Here is a 15,428-nt window from a genome sequence, read left to right on the forward strand (position 1 = left end):
TACTGGAGGTGACAACTGAAAAGTCCCTGTAACAGTGATTGACAGTTACCCAAAGGCCAAGGGAACAACTGGCAGAGCCAGAGCCCTGCTTCCCTTACAAATGACAAGTGATAAGAGAGTCAGCAACAAAGAGAAGCATGGCTACACACCTCTGTGCTCGTCTCACCTGCCACCCCAGCAGTAGAGGTTAAAGCAGGAGAAATGCCAGAGTTCAAAGTCAGCTCCTCCACCACACATTACCAAATATGGCTTCTATCTGCCACCTCTAGTGTGACCATCAGCTGTTAGGCTATGCCCAGTGTCTCTGGCAGAGGCAGTCCTCTCTAGATCAGGTCCCTCTGGTGACATCACCCTAGACCTCTATACCAGGATGCCTTTTTTTTTTTTTTTTTTTCTTTTTTTTTCGGAGCTGGGGACTGAACCCAGGGCCTTGCGCTTCCTAGGCAAGCGCTCTACTACTGAGCTAAATCCCCAACCCCACCAGGATGCCTTCTTATCAAGGGGTCTCAGCTTCCCTCACCAAGCTAAGGCTGTCCAGCCTCCTCCCCTGCTCTTGATCTCCGCTCCAGCTCATCCTATCTATCCATCCTGCAAGCACAGTGCCTCTATCTGTAAAGCAAGGGAAGCCTCAGACCAACTCACAAATTGCCAGTGTGGAGTCAACAGCACCCAGGGCTGGGCCAGGAGAGTCCCTTCAGCCCAGACAGTTTGAGCACAGCTTGAGCCACAACTTAATATCCTATCTTATAATTAAGAAAAAAAATTTTAAAAATCAAGAGAGGTTGGAGGGTTAGCTCAGTGATTAAGAGCACTTCCTGGAGGGGTTGGGGATTTAACTCAGTGGTAGAGCGCTTGCCTAGGAAGCGCAAGGCCCTGGGTTCGGTCCCCAGCTCCGAAAAAAAGAACCAAAAAAAAAAAAAAAAGAAAGAAAGAGTTGGAAGGGAGTTGGGGATTTAGCCCAGTGGTAGAGCGCTTGCCTAGAAAGCGCAAGGCCCTGGGTTCGGTCCCCAGCTCCAAAAAAAAAAAAAAAAAAAAAAAAAAGGGCTGGAGAGATGGCTCAGCGGTTAAGAGCACCCAACTGCTCTTCCAGAGGTCATGAGTTCAGTTCCCAGCAACCACATGGTGGCTCACAACCATCTGTAAGGAGATCCGATGCCCTCTTCTGGTGTGTCTGAAGACAGCTACAATGTACTTATATATAATAAATAAAATAAATCTTTAAAAAAAAAAAAAAAAGCACTTCCTGCTCTTGCAGTAGATCCAGGTTCAATTTCTAGGAATCACATAGTGGCTCAAAACCATCCATGACTCCAATTCCAGAGATCCAATGCCACCTTCTGATCTCTCCAGCACCAAGCATGTGGTACACTTTTAGCCTTAGGCTTTTTCAGAGAGTCTTTATCCTGTAGTCTAGGCTGGTTGTCAGTTCTGATCTTCTTGCCTCCCAGGGCTATAAAACTCCCTTTATTACCACGTGCTTTTGGGATACTTGTCTCTTTGCACCCTAGGACACTCCAGCAGAGAAGGTGAGTGGTGCTCAACTGTTCTTGCAAAAAATAAAATAGGGCTGGAGAGATGGCTCAACTCTTTAAGAGTACTTGCTGTTCTTCCAGCGGACCCCAGGTCAATTTCCAGCACCTAAATGTCAGTTGAGGGGCTGGAGAAATGGCTCAGTGGTTAAGAGCACCAGCTGCTCTTCTTCCAGAGGTCCTGAGTTCAATTCCCAGCAACCACATGGTGGCTCACAACCATCTGTAATGGAATCTAGAGCCCTCTTCTGGTGTATCTGAAGATAGTAACAGTGTACTCATATACATAAAAAGAAATAAATCTTTTTTTTTTTTTTTTTTTTGGTTCTTTTTTTCGGAGCTGGGGACCGAACCCAGGGCCTTGCGCTTCCTAGGTAAGCGCTCTACCACTGAGCTAAATCCCCAGCCCAAGAAATAAATCTTAAATAAATAAATAAATAAATAGTCAGCTGAAAACTATCTCTAGGTAATCTGATACACACTTCTAGCCTCCTCAGATACTGCATGAATATGGTACACAGACATACATGCAGGCAAAACATTCACACACATAATATAATTAGTTCTTAAATAAGGACATGTCCTTAAAAATATAAAATGGTTTAAAAAAAAAACCATGCATACCAGTAAGCAGGGTCCTGCAGGAGAAGTGTCCTCTCTCTGGGAGATAGCCTTCCTTGGATGACACGCATGACAAGCTGGTCAATGGTGTCCACCACCCTGTGATCTGCCCGCTGGGGAACTGCTGCAATATACAGAATGGATGTTGTAAAACAATGGTGAACCACAAAGACCTGGAGAACAGGACAGAGAACTGGAAGGCAGCAGAAATCCACAAGGCCAATAGCAGCTGGAACCTTAATCATAAAACACTGGTGTTGAAAAGAGGAAAGCCTGGTTGAGGAAGAAAATGTCCTGCTGAAAGATGTCCCACAGTAGCCAGAAGTAGTGAGAGTCACTGGGCTGCATAGAGCTAGGTGCAGACTCCAGAGAGGAGCTGTTAAACATGCATCCACTACCACTGTACTACACTGCCACTGCTTAAATTCTGACTGCTTCAGGATCAACCTAGAAAACATGCGTGTGAGATGCAGCTAGAGGCAGAGTTAGTGTTGTATGCCCCGTGGTACAGCTCAGGAGGTCAAGCATGAGGACTGTCTGACCCCAAGAATTCCCAAACAGCCTGGGCAATATAGTAATATTACAGGGATTGAATTTAGGTTGTCATACTAGGTGGCAAGTGCCTTTAACCCACCTTATCATGTCCTCTTTTAGTTTTTTAATTTTTATTTTATGTGTATGAGTGTTTTGTTTACATGTTTGTGTACTACTTATGGGCTTGATAAGCATGGAGGTCAGGACATTGGACAACCTGGAGTTACAGATAGTTGTGAGCTAGCATATGGGTCTTCTGAAAGTGCAGCTAGTGTTCTTAACTCTTGAATCATTTCTTCAGCATCCCTTTTGCTTTCTGAGTCAAGGTCTTACAGCATCTTGTCTCTCTTGGCCCAGGCTAGAATGACAGGCCTGTGCCATCATGCCAAGCTCAATGAGCACTGAGCATCTGTAGAAGGACAGGTGACACTAGCTGAAGCAGCTGGGCAGTCCTATGGTTGGCCACACAGCTGTGCACTCAGAGCAAAGTGTCAGAAACTTCTACTACTACCAGACAATGGAAGCCCCTGAGGGAAAAGTGGGGTCATTTACACATGATCAGTGTCATGATGTAGCAAGTATGGCAGAAACTCAGATAAGCTGAGATATCAGTCCTCTCAGCATATGGAGAAACTGAGGCAGGGAATTTAAAGCTTGAGACTAACTAGTGTAGGCTACATATCAAGAATCCCAACTTAAAAAAAAGACAAATAAGGGCTTTGTTCCAGTGGTTAGCAGTCCTTGTTGGTGCTCATGAGGACTGGAGTGCAGAGTCCATCCAGCACCCAAGCAAAAAGCCAATCTCCTCACCCAGTCAAGGGACCTAATACCCATGCTTCTGTTCTTATTACAATTAAAGATAGATGGACACACACACACACACACACACACACACACCTTTAAACCTAGCACAAAGGCAGAGGCAGGTAGATCTCTCTGCATTTGAGACTAGCCTGGTAACACAGCGAATTCCAGATCAGCCGCGGTTGCTACATAAAAGGACTCTTTAAAACAACAATACCAACAACAACATCCTCCTCCTCCTCTTCCTCCTAAAAAGAGAGGAGAGGCAGCTGCACCTTCAGGACAGTGTGTATGCTGCTGCAGTGCCTGGGCCCTGCCTGGAGAGCTGGGTAAGTCTGACCCTGTAGCCCTGCCTCCCATAGCACCCAGTGCTTGCTGTCCTCATTTCTCCTCCAGCACTTGAGGATGGGAAAGGAAATGCGTCTAGCCTGCTTCTGGAAAGAACCTTTCTTTAGAAGTAGTGTGGTCACATATCTGTATTGGGACATCTGCTACCTGGTGCAATCAGGGATCCATAAAGGGGAGGGCAGGGGCAAAAGTGACACTTCCTGGTCTAGAGGTAACTTCACAGGAGAGAAAAGATGAGTACCATGTCCTCTGAAGGTTGGGTGTGACAGCATGCTGGGATCACAGGAGAGGAGAGGGAAACCAAGCAGCTTTTCTATCCTACTTCCTGACCAGCACCAGAGCCGCCATTGACTGTTGTCTAGAAGGAATTGGATGAAAGGTGCCAATACCACCTGGAACGACTCAGCTGCTCCTCGACACCCATCAGTACCCAATCACAGCCTGCCTAGTAACCACCCCTCCCACCACCCGGGCACAGGATCCACTGGGTTTTGGAGTCCTGCTTTCTCTGCCTTCATTGACACCTAGGACAAAGTACTTCAGAACACAGAGTCCTAACTTCCAACCCATGCTGAACGGGGTCATGCATGCATTGTTCCTAGTGAAGGCCAGGCAGTTTTGTACCTCTTTCCCACATAGGTCTCTTTTTCAAAATAATCTTGAAGCTGGGGAACTGGGCTTTGTGGGTACAGCACTTGTGTAGCATGTATGAAGCCCTGGGCTCCATCCCTGGCACCTCAGAAAGTAGGGGTAGGGAAGGTAGTACACACTGTCATCTCAGAACTCAAAAGTGGAGGCAGAAAGATCAGAAGTTTGAGGCCAGCCTGGTCTACATGAGATTGTCTCAAAACAAAGGGAAAAAAAATCAAGTCCTTGAGTTAAGTCTCAACATTTAAAAAGGTGTATAAACATTCCAGAGAGAAGATGGCAGGTAACAGCACATGTTGCTTTTGCAAAGGGCCAAGTTCTATTCCCAGCACCCATGTTATGCAGCACACAAATGCCTAGAACTCCAGCTCCACGGAACCTAGTACCTTCTTCTGATCTTCATCAGTTCCTACACGTATGTAGTGTACATACTCAGGCACATGTATGTAAATAAGTAAATATTACATACAGAGAGAGGGGGGGGGGGAGGGAGAGAGAGAGAGAACATTGTTTAAAAAAAGAAACCCTTACCTTGGCTCAGAGTGCTTGCAGCCCAGGTTTGAGCTGTGGTTTTCTGTTCTCGGGGCTCTGGGGGCACAGCCCTCTTGACCTGGAGGGGATAGCCACTGGCCATGAGCCAGGCCTTCAGGTGGTCTATGTACTCCCTTCCGAACAAAGTGGAGTCCTCAAAATTTGGGAAGTAAGCTGGAGATGGGGCGATGTCTTGAAGGCCCACAGCCTCTAGGATCTTCTCCTGCCGGAAGGAAGAAGCCAAGGAGAAGGTCTGGCCTAAGAGTGCCAGAGACTTCTTGCAAAGAGAGTTGGTGGTCTCCAGGGCCACGGCCAGGTCCAGCGGGCTGGTGAGGGTCTTCATCTTGACACTCAGCTCATAGGCATTACAGGCCATGAGTAAGGGCGTAACGCCCTTCAGCAGCCGATCCTGGAGCCGCATGATATACTTGTCGAAGGGCTTGATGATCTCAAAAAAGCAGTTTTTGGTCTTCACAGCACCTTTGTCTAAAAGCATGTTTAAAAACTCATTATCAACTCGGGGCGTTTTCAGAGCAGAGTGCTTTAGAAACTTGATGGTAAAAAAGCAGAAATCTCTGTGCTCTGGCTTCAAGGAGCATTTGAAGGAGGCCAGCATCTTGGCACAGGTCTCAGTTTCCAGTTCAAACAGAGTCTGGAAGAGCTGGGAGAACTTGAGGTCATCCTTGATAGTGTGGAACCCTGCCCACTTGATGATCTCTATGCCGAACCTTGAGAACACATCTGCCTTGTCTATGGCATCAAAACCCAGCTTTCTTCTAGGGAAGCTGAGGGTCCTGAGGTCCATCCCCAAGGGAATCTTCAGAGCGGCGAACTGGATTTCATCCAGCACTGGACTTGCCCCAACAGTCACATCAGGACTTGGGGCGGCTTTCTGGATTTGGTTAGTGCCCTGAGGTTTGGAAGTAATACGACTGACAACAGGTATTTTCTTCGTGGTCATGCTTTTCAGTGTGATAAGCTTCCCAACACCCTTTGCTCCAAGCAGGCCCTGAGTGTCCCCTTTTCCTATTAGAGTGCCTTCCTGGTCAGCCATATTTAGAGACCGGCCTCTGGCCAGGACTTGCCCACTGCTTCTAGACACAGAGTCCACCTCTCCAGGATGGTCCAGGTCAAAATCCCGACTTTCTTTCTCCATCCGCCTAGAGGAGGCCAAGTCTCCTAACAAAGAGGGCCCAAAACCATATTCTTGTGACCAGGAGGATTCTTGAGAAACTGAGTGGCCCAGGTCTTGTTCCCAAGAGCCACGGAGCGCAAGTTTCCAGTCCTGAGAAGGAAAATGTCCCAGATTCCGATGGCCAAAACTCTGGTCCCGGGAGTCAGTATGGGCTGGTTCCAGATCCCGGCCACATTCTTTTCGAAGATAGCTGTCCTCGCCAACTGACTGGTTGCTAGATCTGAAGGAGGGTCCCACAAACATGTCACCTCTCAGACCCTCTCTTCCCAGGTCTAGTGAGTACACTGCAGATCCGCTGACAGAGCACCTGCTGTCACCATGGATGTCCTCATAGACATCTGCTCTGGCTCTGGAGCCTGTCCGTAAGAGATCTGAAATAGATGGCCACAGACAGACAGAAGGCACTTTACAACATGGACTGCAAGGGAATGGCCCGCACTCTAGACAAGTAAACAGTTTGCTCTAACATTGTTTAAATTAAGTAGAGAGGCATCAGGATGGCTTAGTGCTTGCCATGCAAGTGTAAGGACTTGAGATCAAATCCCCAGAACCCACAGTAAAAACGAAGCAGGCATGGCTGCCTGTAATGTCCCATTCTCAGGAAGTAGAGATAAGGAATTCCTGAGGCAAACTGGCCAGCCACAGTGGCCAAAATTGGTGACTCCAAGTTCAGGAGGAGCCACAGCTTCAATAGATAAAGTGGAAAATGCCTGGGGAATGACTGCACACACCGAGGACACAGGTGTACACACACACACACACACACACACACACACACACACACACACACACCATAAGGAAAATGCCTATAGTGCCCCTCCCCCCTCCAGCTCTCCACTGGCTAGTCTGCACTGACCCACTGAGAACTGCAGCCATGCATTCAACCAAGCCAGAGTAAAAATACATGGGAAACTTGCACCTGCACTCACAGGATGGCCTTTCCCAGCGTTCCCCCTATACAACAGCAGGGAGCACTGCTGCCCACAGTTCTTGGCTGTACTTGGGAAGATTCAAAACACATGGAAGATGAGTGCCTCTTTGCTATGCAGATACCACCATGCCATTACATATGAAGAGGAAGCTGCTGCTGCTGCTGCTGCTGCTGCTGCTGCTTCTTCTTCTTCTTCTTCTTCTTCTTCTTCTTCTTCTTCTTCTTCTTCTTCTTCTTCTTCTTCTTCTTCTTCTTCATCTGAGGAAGCTGCTTCTTCTTCTTCTTCTTCTTCTTCTTCTTCTTCTTCTTCTTCTTCTTCTTCTTCTTCTTCTTCTTCTTCTTCTTCTTCTTCTTCTCCCTCTCCCTCTCCCTCTCCCTCTCCCTCTCCCTCTCCCTCTCCTTCTCCTTCTCCTTCTTCTTTCAAACAAAATAGTTTTATTTTCAGGTTTTGAAGTGTGTCACTTCCAAACTTTTCAGAAGTATTGCTGCCTGGATTTCATCGGCACTGGTTAAGTACCTTGTTGTGGTAGCCACATAGTTTCTCAAACCTGAACACTTTCAGAGTGAATGAGGCACTGTGTCTGAGATTTCCAAGATAAACAATTGGCATAACTGGTTTCTGATGGAGTGGGAAGTAGGCTCCTGACTTCGGTAATAGCAGTAATAGGCAGCTCACTCATCTTAAGCAGTAGGGAAAGCTCAAAGTGAGCCATCCTATACAAAACTGCCACACCGAGACTGTTGAGTTGGAACATGAATGGGCATTCCTAAGATATTTCCATAACCAATTTTTTACTTCATAATTTAAAAGCATATTTACTTTGTTTATACAGAGCCACAGTCTAGTAAAGGCATATGCAGTTATGTAATGAAAGACTTTGTATTTACATCAAGTTCTGACTATACACAAGGTAAGAGGAGGCATGTGGAAAAATGAGGTCAGAAACAAGCTTTATTTACACAGGGATAATAAAGATATCAACTCGAATATTCAATAATTTAGCTTTGGGTTGGCTACAAGTTCATGCCGCACAAATCCTGTTTTATAGTAGTTTAAGACTACACTTGGTATTTTCCCTTGGTTCTGTTATTCTTGAAACTTGCAAAGATTTAAAATACTGTAGAGCTTGTTGAACAGCAACATAAATGAGATGATGTATTCGGAGGTCAGTCTCTCACAAAAAAGACATTATATCCAAGTTCTGTTAGGGCGCCAGCCAGTAAGGCCCATAAAGGAATGAAGACGTAGGAGAGACTGATGGTAGTAAACTGTTCCAGTTTAGCACACAGTGCGAGGCAGAAGGCTAACTTCAGTAACATTGTGATGAGGTACCAAGGCTTTTTTTTTTTAATATTGTGTGATCCATGTCGGGGGTCAAAGCCAGACTTACACCGTCCAGCCATTTTTACAATCAGCATGACAAGAAGGATAGTGTCAAATATCCAGACTGGAATAAATATGAGGAACCAGTTCCAGGGTGCCTTCTCATCCAGTTCCAACACCAACATGATGAAGAAGAGCAGTGTGAAAAGCCAGGCGAGCAGTACTCTCTGGGCCAAGGACATTCTCATTTAAACGGGTTAAAGAGGCTGTTTCAGGGATGAAGTAAGGGAGATACACCCTGGTATCGAGGCTGGCGGAAGGGCCGAGAGAGCAGCGAAGGTCGGGAAATACGCCAATTTGGATCCTAGTCCTCTTCCACACTTTCCCCCTGATTAAATTCTTAGGCTCTCACATAATAATTAATGATAAGACATAGTTTCGTCTCTCCAAACCACCACCAGGAAGCATCTTCTAAGTTTGCACTATATAGGGGCTAGAAACCCATGTGTGGGGCAATGGATTGGGCCACCAGACAGAAGAACCTGTAAAGTAGTAGCAAAGTTCAGAACCCTGATAAAACTATAATTGAGAATGGCAGGAGTCCAAACTAGCTCCTGGCCAGATTCCTGTCCTGGAGGATGTGACCACAATAAGAGGACTGTGACAAACTGTCATGTAGCATAGAGCCTAGAGTTCTCCATGCTAATAAGGTATCCAAGGGCCCCCGAGTTTTACCCAATGAACTTCCCTTCCCAGGCATCCCTTCCTGCAAAAGGTATTTTTTTAAAAAGAGAAATCTTTTTTAAAAAAAAAATTATTTACAGGGGTTGGGGATTTAGCTCAGTGGTAGAGCGCTTGCCTAGCAAGTGCAAGGCCCTGGGTTCGGTCCCCAGCTCCGAAAAAAAAAAAAAAAAAAAAAGAAAAAGAAAAAAGAAAAAAATGTATTTACTTATTTAATGTATATGAGTACAGCATAGCTGTTTTCAGACACTCCAGAAGAGGGCATCAGATCCCATTACATGTGAGCCACCATGTGGTTGCTGGGAATTGAAATCAGGACCTCTGGAAGAGCAGCCAGTGCTCTTAACCACTGAGCCATCTCTCCAGTCCTGCAAAAGGAATTTTTGTTTTGTTTTGTTTTGTTTTTTTGATATTTCTTATTACCTCACAGTCTGAGGTCTCTGGGTTTTTTTTTTTTTGTTTGTTTGTTTTTTTAAATATGGAACGCTTCACAAATTTGCGTGTCATCCTTGCACAGGGGCCATGCTAATCTTCTCTGTATTGTTCCAATTTTAGTATATGTGCTGCCGAAGCGAGCACTGCAAAAGGAATTTTATCTAGGTCCACCCTGAGTAAGTCATATGCATCCCCCACAGCATGGGCTCATCCCAGGTCTTCAGGGCCTCATTCTCAACTTGTCACGGTTCCCAGCAATATCTGGGTACACAGGAGTATGGGAGCCCCTGTTCACAACTCTTTTGGGGTTCCCAGAGGCATCTGGGTACACAGAAGGTTGAGAACTACACCCATGTCTTATGGGCACCAAGGACATGTCTGCAAGCACCAGGCTTGTGCTTACCTGGTGCCTGTTATGGCCATTGGCCAAGACAGGACAGCGGGGAACCCTTCAGGCACATATTAGCATCAGACATAGGCTCCCGAGTTCACCATCAATCTAGCTAGCTACTCTTTAGAGAAGAGACTTGGTTTATAGGCCTGGACCTTTCATCGTACCTAGCCCACTTCAGAGTTCTCACTACTTTCTCACAAGTTTTACAGAGGGTGCCACTCTCTCTGCCTCCTGCAAGACTTCCTGTCCCAAATTGCCACTGGAAGGCAGCAGCAACCTGACCCACCCCCACCACAACGTTGAACAGGCAACCACCTGATCCCTGGCCCCAAAGTGGTAGAAAGACCTGCCTGGCATTAACCCTCCTGTCTCTGGGGCTGAAGCAGAGACAGAGGCAGGCAGGGGTAGAAGTCACACTAAGTAAGGCTGTGGTGGAGGAGAGTGAAGTGTCACCCAGGGATAGGGTAAGGGTGAGCAGATATTGCTGCAGTCTCTCCTGCACACAGAAAGAAACACTGCAAGAAGCTGCCCCAGAAGCTGTCCGTCGTGGCAGCAGGCCCCAGGCATCTTTCTTGCACTTGGATTTTAAAACAAAATCTACAACAAAGTAAAAAAAAGAAAAAAAAAAATCTGACAAAAAGGTACTGGTAACAAACACCTGGAAGGCCAACATTGAGGAGATGAGGGGAGATAGGACTGAGTTTCAAGGCTAGCCTGGACAAGCAAAACCTGTATTCCATCTTAAGACCCACATTAACATATCAGCACAAGTCTGTAACCCCAGTGGTGGGAAGGCAGAGACTGGAAATCTCAGGGCCCACTGGTTAGCCAATCAGCCACATCAGCAAGCTCCCAGTATCCAAAACACAAGGTGGGGCTGAGATGGCTCAGTGGTAAGAGCATTTGTTGCTTTTCCAGAGGACCTGGGCTCCGTTCCCCAAATTACACAGCCTCAAGTCTGTAACTTCAGCCAAGAGAGCTGATGCTCTCTTCTGGCACCTTCACTCAGGTACACACACCCACGCAAACACATAACTTAAAAATAAAAGACATCTTTAAAAAGCAAAACAAAGTGGTGGATGATTGAGGAAGATACCAAATGTTACCCTGGGCATCCCCACATGAATGCACATAAATAAGAACACGCGCACACCTTCCCCCTCCCCAGTAAAAAAAGAGCAAGAAAGGGAACACGTTACTAGGTAGTCAAGTAATTGAAGAAAACACAAAAATCCACACTCCTGGGCAAATACAAGTTCCTGTCTTCAGTAAGCTCTTACTGAAGTGTACACATTAGGCACTGCCATTACTGAAGGGAAGGATGGCTCAGTGGCAGAGCTCTTATCTAGTAGATATCTGGTCCTGAGTTCACCCTGAGCTCAGAAAAAGAACACCCTCCACCCCACCCCCATGCATATACATACACTGGCAGAAGGTGGGTGCCAAGCAGGGCAATCCAATAAGCAGGAATACAGAGGGAAATATCATCCTAAGACACTCTCATCATGTGCGAAGGGACAGTAGCTGGTGTTAAAGGGGTGGGGCCAGACATGAAGTTCCACCAGCAAGAAACAAACGGAAATCACCTTGGGTCCTAACTGTGGTCTTGGTGCAGTCAAGGTAGCAGAGTTAAGAGGCAAGAACAGAGCCAGGTAGTGATGGCCTGATGGCTTTAATCCCCAGCTTGGCAAAGGGAGGCAGGAGAATCTCTGAGTTTCAGACCGGTCTGCTCTACAGAGTGAGTTCTGGGACAGCCAGGGCTACATAGGGAAACCCTGTCTCAGAAGCCAAAAACAAACAAACAAAACAAAACAAAATTTAAAAAGAGGAATCGTGGCTGCACCAGGCATTTTCTATGCCAGGTTTACAGAAAAGAGAAATGTCCAGGATAGAGCAGAAGCCTAAAAAAGGATGACTAGGGGCTGGGGATTTAGCTCAGTGGTAGAGCGCTTACCTAGGAATCGCAAGGCCCTGGGTTCGGTCCCCAGCTCCGAAAAAAAAAAAAAAAAAAAGGATGACTAACACCCATACAGCGTTGTTCCAACACCACGCGGCACCCTGTAAGGCTTATTGTTTCTCTGCCAATCAGTTTTTCCTTTCTCTTTCTTTTTGAGGCAGGGCCTTGATATATACCCCAAACTGGCCTCAAACCCACAGGGACCATCCTGCCTCAGGCTCCTTACTATGTATGTATCACAACACAAGCCCTCACTAGTCTTCTTGAGGAAATTAAGATGTGATGTGTTGAGAGAGGCACAGTCGGTAAAAATGCTTGCTGTGCAAGCAAGAGGACCTAAGTTCAAATTCCTACCACCCACAAAAGGGTCAGCCATGACTGTGCAAGCTGCAGCCATAGCACTTAAGGTTAGAGTCAGGTAGATACTAGGGGCTCACTGGCCAGCCAGTCTAGCCGAAATAAATGGTGAGCTTCAGGTTCATTGAGTCATCTTGTGTCTCCCTCTGCCCCCACCACACATACACACCCACACCCTAAAACAAGAACAAAAAACAGATTAACCAGGCTTTTAATCCCATAGCAAGCTCCATGTCAATTAGAACTACATGAAGCAGTGTTTTTGAACCTGTGGGTCATGACCTCTTTCAGAGGAGTCCCCAAAGACCCATCAGGCACTTCAGTATCGTGGCATGTTCAACCTTTTGATATAGGTTGTAATCTATAAAGTTTACACAGGAAAACTAAATCAAGCTAAAAAAAAACTTTTAAACAACAAATCTTTCAGTAAGTTATAGTTTTGTACAGGCTACCTCCATAGCAAACCACAAGCTGTGGTTTAGAACTAAGAACTAAGATTTCAGTACAGCCACTTTGCTGGAGCCCAGGCAGTGTCTTTTTTTTTTTTTTTTTTTTTCGGAGCTGGGGACCGAACCCAGGGCCTTGCGCTTCCTAGGTAAGCGCTCTGCCACTGAGCTAAATCCCCAGCCCAGGCAGTGTCTTAAAAAGGGGGGCAGCCATTCAGGCATGATGGCACATGCCTTTAACTCCAGTACTTGGGAGGCAGAGACAGAGGCAGAAGGACATCTGTGAGTTCGAAGCTAGCCTGCTCTACAAAGTGAGTCGAGTCCAGGACACCCAGCTCTGGTTACACTGAGAAACACTGTCTTAAAAAGGGGGATGGTGGTTGGGGATTTAGCTCAGTGGTAGAGCGCTTGCCTAGCAAGCACAAGGCCCTGGGTTCAGTCCCCAGCTCTGAAAAAGAGAAAAGAAAAAAAAAAGGGGGTGATGATGGAGGACAGCTGTTGAGATGTCTCAGTGGGTAAAGGCCCTTGCCACAAGCCTGACTGATAACTGGGTTCAATCTCTGGAACCCACATGGTGGAAGGAGAGAACCAACTTCTGCAGTGTCCTCTGCCCTCTGCTTTAGGTGGTGTGCACACATATACACACAAAGGAACCCATTTGTAGAAGCTGGGGTATAGTCAGTGGCAGAATATGTGCTTTAGCACAAGTAAGGCCATGCTCAAATTCTTTAGTGAGGATGATGTTTGGCTGACATACTCTACTTACTGACAACAGTACCTTCTGCATACTTAGCTGGCAAGTGGGCCACAAGAAAATACGATCTCCTCTTGACAAATCCCGCAAGGATCTCCTCACAGCAGCTCAGCTTGTACCCAATGAATGAGAGTCCACAGAGCTCCTCCTGCACAGGCCAAACATCTTAACTTACCTTGAGCTTTAAGATGGAGAGCTTCACCAACAGCCTCGGAATCCCCGTACCGTTTAGATTTATCCTGTAGAACGGTGTCCAAAGATTCCTGTGCCATCCGCCTTGCTGCCATGTTTCTCTCTCCTATAGTGAGAGAAGTCACACTAATCAAGACAGCTTGCCTCAGGTCAAAAGTCACCACCCACACCAGAGAACTGGAAGATGATCCTAGAAGAGTCTTTGGGAAGGGTGTGACCGCTCTGACTCACAGTTTAGAGAAGGGTTTCCCAGAGCTCATTTCACCTCTGAAAATTCTCTGGATGAGTGAGTGGCATCTCACACGAGGACAATAAGCTAGCAACTGGATTCTCTGGGCTAGTCTCAGAGCAAGATCTCTTTTGCTTCTTTCAACAACCCACCCAAGAGCTGAGTCCCTAAAGCACAGAAGGAGCTGGGTGTGGTGCTGCAGGCAGTGATTCCAGCTGAGGCAATGGGATTTCCAGTTCGAGGCCAGCCACGAGACTATAGTGAGAACTTACAAAAGGGGCTGAGGGACTGGAGAGGTGCTCAGTGGTTACGAGTGCTTGTTGCTCTTGCAGAGAGCCCCAATTCTGTCCCCAGCATCCACACTGGGCAACTATCACAAAGTCTTAAAAGGGGAATGGGGGCTGAACTGGCTCAGTAAGGGGCCAAACAAGACAGCCTGCATCCAATCTGGCCAAGCTATCTTCTGACTTCTACCCATGTGCCCATGTACCCAGAAATACACAAAATTAAGCAGAAAAACAAAGCTGGGCATGAAGACACATGTGCCTGTAATCTCTGATGAAGATAAAGAACAAGGAAGATCACTGAATATCAGTGACCAGATATCACTTTTTGGTCTTTTCTCCCCCCACCCCATACAGGATAAGACCTAGTGGTACAAGCATGTAATCCCAGCTATTTAAGGGGCTGAGCAATAGCACTGCAAGTTTAAAGCCTGTGGGCTACCTAGTATATTCCAGCCTAGGTTACATAGCAAGACCCAGTTTTCTGTGTGCATGAGGGTTTTGTTTTGTTGTTGTTTGGATTTTTGCAACTACATGAGAGTAGTCTACACTGGCACAGGTACTAAACCTCTGATCCTCCTGCTTTTGCCTTCCAAGTACTAGAATTGCCAGTGTGTACTGCCACGTTCTGGAGACCCAGTCTTTTTCATTTTATTTATTTTTACTATTTTTTGATGTTTTGGTAGCATGGTCAAGTAGGAGGGATTCCAAATATGATCTACCCACACATCTCTGGTTGGCCTCAAAACTTTGTGTGTGGGTATATACACACACACCCCAAGGTTGGCATTGAAAGTGTAATCCACCCTATCTCTGCCTCCTGGGCACTGGGATTACAGAGGTGAAATATCATACTCCGTTTGAGACCAAAAAAAAAAAAAAAAAAAAAAAAAAGAGGTTGACACAGGAGAAAAAGCAGACTTGGAGAAGTGAACCACCGAGTCAGGCATCCTAGTCTTGAGCCTGACCAGCAGGGCATTCATTGTGAGAGCACTTTATGTAGGAAAAAATTAGGTAGCATTTATATCAGTGACAGCCTGCCTGCCTTACGACACTTCAAGAGGCAAACCTCCCTTCTGGTCATTTATATAACCATCACCCCGTTTCCCTACGCCCTGGGAAAGCTGTAGGGCGCCCCTGTTCTCTCTGTCATTTAACAGCAGGGTCTCCTCCG

At 46.5% G+C, this 15,428-nt stretch overlaps 2 protein-coding genes and 1 non-coding gene across 26 annotated transcripts in view; all 3 read right to left on the reverse strand.

Annotated features, from left to right (window-relative positions):
• The window catches only part of Sugp2 (SURP and G patch domain containing 2), a 31,080-nt gene that overhangs the window by 14,953 nt on the left and 699 nt on the right, over positions 1-15,428 (reverse strand). For 9 of the 24 annotated variants that reach the window (XR_015639479.1, XR_015639481.1, XR_015639478.1 and 6 more), the window contains 3 exon segments: positions 13,725-13,847; positions 5,016-6,581; positions 2,154-2,274 (listed from right to left, as the gene is read on the reverse strand). Coding sequence is in view for 10 of the 24 variants with exons in the window: in XM_087588624.1 (XP_087444750.1) it covers positions 2,154-2,274; positions 5,016-6,581; positions 13,725-13,836 (1,799 nt within the window). In the remaining 14 variants the exon portion in view is untranslated. 24 annotated transcript variants of the gene reach the window in all.
• On the reverse strand, positions 8,076-8,805 carry LOC100361056 (transmembrane protein 60-like). Its single transcript, XM_087589502.1, has one exon. The coding sequence runs from the start codon at positions 8,711-8,713 to the stop codon at positions 8,309-8,311; it is 405 nt and encodes a 134-aa protein (XP_087445628.1). The 5' UTR covers positions 8,714-8,805; the 3' UTR covers positions 8,076-8,308.
• Positions 9,679-9,785, reverse strand: LOC120097646 (U6 spliceosomal RNA). Its single transcript, XR_015640537.1, has one exon. It is a non-coding gene; the product is annotated as a U6 spliceosomal RNA (small nuclear RNA).

This window comes from Rattus norvegicus, chromosome 16, assembly GCF_021556685.1.
Source record: "Rattus norvegicus strain SHRSP/BbbUtx chromosome 16, alternate assembly SHRSP_T2T, whole genome shotgun sequence".
NCBI lineage: Eukaryota > Metazoa > Chordata > Mammalia > Rodentia > Muridae > Rattus > Rattus norvegicus.

What these genes read in the sequence shown, in the direction of transcription:
- LOC100361056 (XM_087589502.1), bottom strand. Translation starts at nt 8,713, where the DNA reads ATGAGAATGTCCTTGGCCCAGAGAGTACTGCTCGCCTGGCTTTTCACA.